Source organism: Arabidopsis thaliana, chromosome 5, assembly GCF_000001735.4.
Source record: "Arabidopsis thaliana chromosome 5, partial sequence".
Lineage (NCBI taxonomy): Eukaryota > Viridiplantae > Streptophyta > Magnoliopsida > Brassicales > Brassicaceae > Arabidopsis > Arabidopsis thaliana.
In genome coordinates this window covers 26,957,819-26,966,222 of record NC_003076.8, presented here as the reverse complement: position 1 = coordinate 26,966,222, position 8,404 = coordinate 26,957,819, and the positions used below count along the sequence as shown (strand labels likewise).

The 8,404-nt window shown below is 36.3% G+C and overlaps 4 protein-coding genes across 5 annotated transcripts; 3 read left to right on the top strand and 1 right to left on the bottom strand.

The window, feature by feature from the left end:
- Positions 1–212: 212 nt before the first annotated feature.
- AT5G67620 (DUF4228 domain protein) lies at positions 213–1,672 on the top strand. The gene is made up of 3 exons (NM_126162.4): positions 213–755; positions 844–1,025; positions 1,219–1,672. Exons 1-3 carry the CDS (start codon positions 503–505, stop codon positions 1,330–1,332), a joined length of 549 nt encoding a protein of 182 aa, NP_201563.1. The 5' UTR covers positions 213–502; the 3' UTR covers positions 1,333–1,672.
- An 814-nt stretch (positions 1,673–2,486) lies between these two features.
- On the top strand, positions 2,487–5,319 carry AT5G67610 (transmembrane protein (DUF2215)). 2 transcript variants are annotated; one of them, NM_126161.3, is made up of 10 exons: positions 2,487–2,714; positions 2,888–3,101; positions 3,203–3,360; positions 3,430–3,575; positions 3,661–3,720; positions 3,817–3,909; positions 4,037–4,198; positions 4,276–4,382; positions 4,504–4,652; positions 4,734–5,319. In NM_126161.3, exons 1-10 carry the CDS (start codon positions 2,609–2,611, stop codon positions 4,997–4,999), a joined length of 1,461 nt encoding a protein of 486 aa, NP_201562.1. In that variant the 5' UTR covers positions 2,487–2,608; the 3' UTR covers positions 5,000–5,319. The 2 variants fall into 2 exon arrangements, with proteins under 2 accessions (NP_201562.1, NP_001032168.1); NM_001037091.1 differs by having other exon boundaries at positions 2,585–2,714; positions 2,852–3,101; positions 4,734–5,292.
- A 504-nt stretch (positions 5,320–5,823) lies between these two features.
- WIH1 (cysteine-rich TM module stress tolerance protein) lies at positions 5,824–6,690 on the top strand. The gene is made up of 3 exons (NM_126160.4): positions 5,824–6,042; positions 6,130–6,286; positions 6,424–6,690. Exons 1-3 carry the CDS (start codon positions 5,997–5,999, stop codon positions 6,467–6,469), a joined length of 249 nt encoding a protein of 82 aa, NP_569052.1. The 5' UTR covers positions 5,824–5,996; the 3' UTR covers positions 6,470–6,690.
- FRO1 (NADH-ubiquinone oxidoreductase-like protein) lies at positions 6,666–8,308 on the bottom strand. Its single transcript, NM_126159.4, has 5 exons — positions 7,992–8,308; positions 7,756–7,844; positions 7,442–7,571; positions 7,231–7,260; positions 6,666–6,923 (listed from the first exon to the last, which is right to left on the bottom strand). Exons 1-5 carry the CDS (start codon positions 8,148–8,150, stop codon positions 6,867–6,869), a joined length of 465 nt encoding a protein of 154 aa, NP_201560.1. The 5' UTR covers positions 8,151–8,308; the 3' UTR covers positions 6,666–6,866.
- Between the last annotated feature and the right edge of the window lie 96 nt (positions 8,309–8,404).

Below are 8,404 nucleotides of genomic sequence, written 5' to 3'. Positions count from 1 at the left end.
AGTTTGGTTTTTAATTAGATACCATAACCTCTAGTCAACTTAATAATTCAAGAGAATGAAACATGTTGTTAATTAATTCATTGGTTGCGATATGCAAGATCCTTAATAACATTTATTAATTTCATATAAAATTCAAATGTCATTATCATTATACATCAGAAATAAAATAAATAGATCTACCACTCCCAACCTCTTTATTTATTCGTCTCATTGCTTAATCTCTTGTGTCGACATCTTAATTTACAAATTCTATCTTTCTGTTATTTTCTTCTTCTTCTTCCTCTTTTTATTTTCTAAATTTATTTGTTTGTGTTTAATCCTTTTTATCGATCTCAAGCGACCTCTTTGTCAAACCTGACAATCCCAAATGATGAAGAATTCTGACGTCGCTATTTATTAAAACCAAAACAATCTCTTCTTATATACTTTAGTTTCAGACAGGAACCCAACAAAAAAATCAAAACTCTTTTCTCTTTTCTTTTTTTTTGCAAAAAAAATAAAAATGGGGAATTGTCAAGCGGCCGAAGCAGCGACGGTTTTGATTCATCACCCGGCGGAGAACAAGGTGGAGAGGATTTACTGGTCAGTGACAGCGAGTGACATCATGAAATCCAATCCTGGTCATTACGTTGCGGTGGTGGTGACGTCACCTACGATGAAGAACGAGAAAGGTTTGCCACTGAAGCAGCTTAAACTCCTTCGTCCTGACGACACTTTACTCATCGGACATGTCTATCGTCTCGTCAGCTTCGAAGGTATATATATATACACTCTTAACTCCATTTCTCTGTTTCTGATAAATAAAATGATCTATAAAGCTGTTGACAATTTTATATCATGCAGAGGTTTTGAACGAGTTTGCGACGAAGAAATGTGTGAAGCTTGGCAAGTTATTGAAAGAAGGAGGAGGGCTTGACTTGACGAAGAAGAAGACGAAACACAGGAAGAAGAAGCTGGATCAGGAAACGGGCAAAGTCAACCCGAATTCGGATCCGAATCCGAACCAAGATGGCGCTGATAATGCGGTAAGTGCATGTTAATACTCTCATCGTCCAATTTTTTCTTTTTAACATTTAAAATGGATCCTTAATTTTAGTTCTAGTTGTGACATGATGAATAAGATATTTATAGATGACTGTCCTGGTCACATTACTCTGATCGCTTTATCCTTTTATCATTTATGTACGAATGCTTAATTTAATTCGACCGATCTTATAGGTCGCCGGAGAAAACGGGGGAGATGGGTTTATGAGGAGGAGCCACGGTGGAGGAAGAGGTGGTGGTGGGTGGAGGCCAGCTTTACACAGCATTCCGGAATTTGGATCCTCATGAGAGCTCTTGATCAAAAGCGTAGATATTCTTAAAGCAACTATCATCCGACAACATTGAAAGTTTTATGTAAAGCGATGTTACTGTTTTCTGTGGCTTTAATGAGATTTCAGTCTTCGACAAATGTTTTCAAGAACTCTAATCGTTTTTAACCTATTAGATACAAATATAAGGCACATCCACAATACGAATTTCTTCGAATTTTCGCATCCAAATGCAAAACGAAATAGTTGGTTGAAGTATAATTTTCAGGTATGCATAATTTATTTATCAACCGATAATTGAATTAGGCTCATCTTTAATGGAAATTTAAAGTGGAAAAAAGAAAGAAAAAGAATTAGGCCCATTCAAACTTCATGTTTTGTGACATGATTACTTCCAACTAATTGTATATTTGTTTCAATCCAACACTGTTTTTTCCTGCTTAAATGTTGTCTCATGTATGTACCGGACCTACTGATTGTATAACCGGATTTTTTTTGTTTGCAGATTCAAGATTCCACAAATCATTTCTTTCCTTAAACAATGTATGTAATAATGAAAAGTGTAAACCGACAGTTCGTATACGTTTGGATATCGTTGTTTGTGTTGGACCTAATTGGATTTTTACGTCATACCGTATTATCCAATCATAACGTTTCATGTGAGGATGTTAGAATTAAACAACCAGTCAAGAGTCAACTAACTTGAGCGAGTTTTAAGGCAATGGTAATAACTGGATAAACTATAGTTTTACATTTTAATTTGTAAGAAATGTAAATGTAGTATGCTTTTAAAATATGGTTGGCAGATCATTTGGTCGGCCTTTTTTGTCAATCATAGTTACGCAGTCAATAATTCAATTAATCACTAATGCATCATTCCATTTTGTTCAGTTAAGTCGACGTAACGTAATTAACGGCTCAATCATTTTCAGTCTCTTCAATAGTCCACCATTAATCATCCAAGCAACCATATTTTCTAAGCATCACGCATTGGACGTAAAATTATTTTTTCTTCACTAAGAAATAATTCAGAACTGGGTGACAGTCTGACAGAATTCGTCTCGGAAAGCTGAAGGTTTAAAGAGAAAGCCAATATCACACTTGAGTTTTTAGAATTATTATAAAAGAAAATGTTAAACTCTGTCATTGGGCCACATTAGGCCCATTTACAAGGCCGACAATACACGGTTTTTTATATTCTTTGAATTTACCATAAATACCCTCAGGATTTATTCTAATTTGCTTTCCGCGCCCTGAAACTTTTTTTATTCCTGAAACCCACAAGGAAGAAATCGATGGGTGATTATCGTCTTCTACGAAACTCCGGCGTCGTTATCGGAATAATCTTGCTACATCTCTTTACTTTCGCCTCTCTTGTTTCATCCGATGAACTTCAGTTTGGTAAGCTTTTCTAATTTTGTTGGTTGAAATTTAGGGTTTATATCGCTTAAGTAATTTTGAGCTCTTGAGTACTCGAATTTGAGTGCCAGAATTCTACTTTTCTTCTATGACCCGCTTGGGGATTTCTCCGCTTGAAGGTGTTGTGGTTAATTTCTTGTGGCCTTATGGGACAGTTGTGGGAGAAAGCGGAGAGCTTCAAGTGACTCCTAGTTTAGAGGTAAAAGGTTCTCCTGGATTGAAGCCAGATAGAACCTCTCTTTGTGAGAGGATTCATATCCATGGACTTGGAAGGTTTAAACATCTAGACAAGTATGCACATTCGCTCAAGTTGATAGTTAACGCGTCAATCTCTGGGAAAACAAATAACATTGACGTTTGCTTTCACCGGTGAGTCCTTCGTTTATCTTTTGCTGTTGGACTTAAATTCTTGATATTCCTGTAAGTTCGTTGGTACATAATAGATATCACTAAATGTTGTATGTTTGAAGGAATTTGTCGCGTGGAATTGGAATGTGCCCTCATAGTCGATGGGAGAAAGCCTCTAAAGGTTCATGGGTTCAGACAATGTCACCCTTCGACCATAAAATCCTTGATGTTAGAGTACCTAGCTCTAACAAGGTCTCATTGGAAGTGTCTGCTGTAGAAGGTGCCTTTTCTGTTTCCTTTTATTGCATTTTCTTTTCTCTTTTCTAAGCTATCTATTTTCTCTTTGCAGAATTATTTATGCATCGCATAGTATTCTTACTCCTTGGTGCTGTATTACTGGCTTCGGCTTCTACACTGAGCCAATCTTTAGCGTTTTACTACAGTAGTGCAATGGCTGTTGGTATTATCCTTGTCGTGCTGCTTGTTCTCTTTCAGGTAACCTCATTTTGTTTATCGTGTTGACCTGTAGAAGAGAGTGTATTAACCCTCTGATTTCGCCTTTGTTATGTGATGTGTTCAGGGAATGAAGCTTCTACCTACTGGACGGAGTTCGTTTGCATTGTTCATATACTCAACCCTGGTGATTGTTGAATAATTCGTCTTTTCTCTTGCTCCCCTGTTTTCTCTGACCTCCTTGTTTTATCTACCACTCACAAGATTATTTCCTTCTTTCCAGCTTGGTTTGGGTGGTTTTCTTCTTCGCTACTTACCCGGATTGTTTGAAAGTCTGCTAACAGAGATGGGAATCGACGAAGAAATGTACACACCTGTATGTAAGTTTTGATAATGTCAATACATTGCAGCTGCTGTAATTTTAGCGTGTTTCATGCATCAGTCAGCATTTGCTGGTTAAAAAGCCCATTTTAAAGATTTAATCTGCATTTTGGTTTTGCAAGGCGGCGATTTTTGTGGGGGCGTTTCTGTCTTTGGGTGGAGCATTTTTTGGATTTTGGACTGTGAGGAAACTTATTCTGACGGAAGATGGCTCCATTGATGTTAGCACATCACTATTTGTTTCTTGGTCCATCCGAATTATGGCTGCTGTTTTGATCCTTCAGGTTTCTTTCAGTGTCCCTCAATCTATACTTATCCTTTTAACCAGTTGATCCTTTTAACAAGAATTTGTTGTTTACAGAGCTCTGTAGATCCTTTACTTGCTGGAGGAGCCCTGATATCTGTAATTCTTATGTCATCGACTTTAAAGAAGATCACCAGATTGAAGTTCCTTCTACGCTTATTCGAGTGAGTTGTGACCAATCTCTTTGATCTTTTTCCTTCAACAAACCAAACTATGTTTGATTATACAGCATCCATATCCCTGAAAGTGTACAGTTTTGAATGTAAGTTGGTTTCTTTTGGACAGGATTCCATTGAATTTACTGCTAGGAATCTGGGAGGCAATTCGTGATACTGATATACCATCCGTCCCGGGATATCTCCATGACTTTATGCAAAAGAGTCCTGATGCTTCTGGATTTCGCAACCGTGTAACTTCTGCTTCTCCATCAGGAGGTTTGATTTGTTATCTCTATCTCAAATTACAAATTAAACAAGTTGAAACAAATAATAAGCTTGTGTAATGATTCTTTACAGGAATCAACAACGGGATGCGAGAATCTCCACCGTCTGAATCAGATACATTTCCTTCCTCTTTCCATAAAACTCCTGAAAGGAGCCAACTAACAAAAGAAGAATGGAAAAAGCTCACTAAGGATAGCACGACAAAGGCTGTTCAAGAATTGGTTTCTTCACCCGATTTTGGCAAATGGGCAGCAGTTAATGCGGATAGGATCAATGTAACACCAAGAAAAGGATCTTCTAGCAAAAACCAGCCACGGAAATGGATGCGTTGGTTCTGATTTCTGAACCAAGCCGGTTTAAGTTTCATAACGTTTAGAGAGAAAAGGAACTCTTTTGTAGAAAGAGAGAGAGCCTTTGTAGGTAAAGTTGCTTTCTTCTTTTATGACTTGTTCAGTGTTTTAGCTTTTTTTTTTGTGGATGAGACCACGATTTGTTGTAACGATCCTAATTGGGTTTTTAGGTTGCGTCATGTTTGTGTGTAGACAATGCAATGAGCATTCTTTTTCCTTTTATGATCTTGAATGGGTTCAACTTTTCATGGTGATGTGAATCTTTTAGTATGGATATTAATATTCGAATATTACAATATGATTATCTATGACATGGGAATATGGACTAACATGTGGGTGGATAAAACTCATATTTTTCTCGAATTCTGAAATTCTCTCAAACTTTTATTCAAGCGAGGAAGTTGTATTATATTTGGTTTTCTTCTCCTATTATGATAGTACAAGGATAACGATGGATATTGAAAAATTGACGGAAATGTATTCATTGTATTAGCAAAAGAAGAGGGTAAATTATGTGTCAAATAGTGATTTTAACTTCATAGTAACTTAAACTTTTTTTTGTCAATTTGTTGACATAATTTGCTTAATTCTTTTGAATTTGAAACATATGATGCAGCATTTTGGAGTTAGAATTTAAAACAGTGTAAATTTATGATTACTAAGAACCCCTTTTCTGATATTTTTATTCCATAATTAATGATTCTAGTAGTAGAGTAGTTGAAATTAAATTCTTGTACGGTCAAGTTTCTAGCACATTAGAAGAAGATCACCTAATTTTCAAAGAAATTTAATCGTAATCTTTATGATGCAAGAAAGACTTTATTTAAAGAATATTTCCTTTATTTTCTGGTTCCTTTATTAAATTAAAAGTATATATCATTATTCCTCACCGGCATAGCTTCGTTATAAAGGAAAGGAACAGAGTTTGCTTTTAAACAAAGAGAGAAAGAAAAAAAAGCTCAAAGAACTCAGAAGAAGAAGAAAGATGTATCATCAAGAACAACATCCTGTCGGTGCTCCTCCTCCCCAAGGTATTATCTCTTTTTCTTTAGTTTTGGATAGTTGGTTTATCTTCTTCGATCTGCTTGTTTAATTTGCTCTTGAATTTCGGTTTAAAGGGTATCCACCTAAGGACGGTTATCCTCCGGCCGGTTATCCTCCAGCCGGTTATCCACCGCCAGGATATGCTCAGGGATACCCTGCACAAGGTTATCCTCCGCCGCAGTACTCTCAAGCTCCGCAGCAGAAGCAAAACGCCGGTATGCTTGAAGGATGGTACGTTCTTGATCCCATCTTTTCTACTTTATATTAACTTTATTTTGGTTTCTTGTTTTGCTTTGTATTTAGGTTTTAGTGGAATAATACTGTATTAGTTAATATATGTCTTTGCTCTGTTCATAAATACGTCACAGTTTGGCTGCGCTCTGTTGTTGCTGTCTCTTGGATGCATGTTTCTGATCGGAGGATAATTATATACGTTGCCTCAGTCAACTTTTATTTCCTCATATATGTTATGTAATGTTCAACAATCTTTCTTCTGTTGTTATCTTCTTTCAATTCGAATTTTGGTATCTTATGTTTTATTGACTCCGACCATAATTATCTCTCTCTTTCATAATCCAATCACACGAATTCGAAATAAACCAGTAAAGAAGTGATCAGAAATCTTGATGAAATATCAAAGGAGTGTGTTTCATCATCATCATCATATTATTGTAATAAGTAAACATAGCCATGGATAATGGTTCTTTTCAACCAAAAAGCTCACAGATGCTAAAATAACAAAGAAACATGAGAATTAATATCAAATGAGGTTTCTTCTTTTGCTCGAGAAGAATTGGAAGAAGGTGTAACATCAGTTTTCTGGTTGAGGATTGCCTTTCCACTTGAAGTTGTCCGAGTAAGACTTGACCTGCAGTTAGATGTTAGATGATGAACAATCATGGGGTTAGGTTAAAACTTCAATCTAAAGAATGTTCTACCAAATAAATCAAAGGAATGAAAGAGACTATCGCTCGTCAAACTAGTAGCTAAATCTTAAACTAGAGGCACCAAACCATTTCTGATGAAGCAATATGAGTTAAGTTAAAGAATATCCTATCTATTTAACACAACATTCAAGGGTCGTTCCAGTGAATCTCCAGCTTTAGGGTTAAACACCTCATATGAGTAGAGCTCGTAAGTCATAATGCGGCATTAGCAAAAAGATAGTTACTAACCTTCAATAATGGTGTGTTGGGCTTCTTGACCTGCAATGATTTAGATGTAAGTTTTTCAGTACTCTGAATTCTATATTAAGGGATCTTAAAACAGAACCATCACAATGGTGATCGAAAAAAAAAAAAAACAGAACCATCACATTCTCATAAAATGTGAGTGAATGCGACCAGAAAAAAAAATGAGCTAAAAACGAAGAAGGAAACAACGTACCTTATAATCCCAACCATGACGCTCAGCAAAAGACTTAGCAGCTTCTTCAGAATCAAAAGCAAGAGCAGAGTCACCAACATTAGCATAGGGGTCACCTGTAGAAGTCCATCCCATCAACGGATTCTCCCACCTAGAAACATATGAATGCCATAGATAAGTGATGTCAATCGAAATCTAATCAACAAGTGATGGACTAGTACTAGTCACAAGCAGAAGACTTAAGTTTTGAAAAGATAGGAATTTTAAGGATAAGAATCATATTAGGACATAAAATGTGAGGAAAAGAGGATTATCTTAATCAAAAAGTAGCATACTTTAAGGTGGAGACGAAGTTAATCTTCCATTTTCCGAGTTTTCCAGATCCTGACTGGGTAGCTGTTCTAGCAGGTGAGTATATTATCACCTGTTAATTTCCAAATTCAATACTCTTAGCACTATTCGATTGACCAAAATCAAATCAAGAACACGATGTAGCTCAATTAAGACGATTCTCTGATCACGAACCCTAATTTTCTAAACTGAATTCGTAAGAAATCGAATGCTTATTTACCTTGCGAGAAAGATGCTCCTCTGGGATTCCGGAGACCTTACCGATCTCACCACGCTTGTAATCCGACTCAACCACCGCGTCAGTAGCGAAAGGTCGAGCAACACGCCGGAGCGTCGCCGCTATACGGATAGTCCTTTGAGTAGTAGCACAAAGCGCCATCGTCAATTAGAGAAATCTGGAAAATTGCTGAGCTTTTTGATTTCGCTTTGGTTTCTTCTACTTCTGTAGATTTTAGAAAGAAAAAAAAAACACATATTTCAATCTAGCCATCAAAATTTTATAAATTACGCTTTCGGTCTTACTATTATATGAAAAATCTTTAATAGCCCCTAAACTATCTGTGAGATTTAACAACGATAAATTTTATAGATACATTATTTTTAAAAAATAGTACTAGTATATTTTATTCAGCT

Excerpts from the sequence above, each read along its gene's own strand:
- AT5G67620 (NM_126162.4), top strand. The coding sequence starts at position 503 with ATGGGGAATTGTCAAGCGGCCGAAGCAGCGACGGTTTTGATTCATCAC. Across the intron at positions 756-843 it reads TCGTCTCGTCAGCTTCGAAG|AGGTTTTGAACGAGTTTGCG; the intron begins GTATATATATAT and ends TATATCATGCAG. Across the intron at positions 1,026-1,218 it reads AAGATGGCGCTGATAATGCG|GTCGCCGGAGAAAACGGGGG; the intron begins GTAAGTGCATGT and ends CCGATCTTATAG.
- AT5G67610 (NM_001037091.1), top strand. The coding sequence starts at position 2,609 with ATGGGTGATTATCGTCTTCTACGAAACTCCGGCGTCGTTATCGGAATA. Across the intron at positions 3,721-3,816 it reads TGTTCATATACTCAACCCTG|CTTGGTTTGGGTGGTTTTCT; the intron begins GTGATTGTTGAA and ends CCTTCTTTCCAG. Across the intron at positions 4,383-4,503 it reads TTCCTTCTACGCTTATTCGA|GATTCCATTGAATTTACTGC; the intron begins GTGAGTTGTGAC and ends TCTTTTGGACAG.
- WIH1 (NM_126160.4), top strand. The coding sequence starts at position 5,997 with ATGTATCATCAAGAACAACATCCTGTCGGTGCTCCTCCTCCCCAAG. Across the intron at positions 6,043-6,129 it reads CGGTGCTCCTCCTCCCCAAG|GGTATCCACCTAAGGACGGT; the intron begins GTATTATCTCTT and ends TTCGGTTTAAAG. Across the intron at positions 6,287-6,423 it reads GCCGGTATGCTTGAAGGATG|TTTGGCTGCGCTCTGTTGTT; the intron begins GTACGTTCTTGA and ends AATACGTCACAG.
- FRO1 (NM_126159.4), bottom strand. The coding sequence starts at position 8,150 with ATGGCGCTTTGTGCTACTACTCAAAGGACTATCCGTATAGCGGCGACG. Across the intron at positions 7,572-7,755 it reads AACTTCGTCTCCACCTTAAA|GTGGGAGAATCCGTTGATGG; the intron begins GTATGCTACTTT and ends ATATGTTTCTAG. Across the intron at positions 6,924-7,230 it reads CCAACACACCATTATTGAAG|GTCAAGTCTTACTCGGACAA; the intron begins GTTAGTAACTAT and ends ATCTAACTGCAG.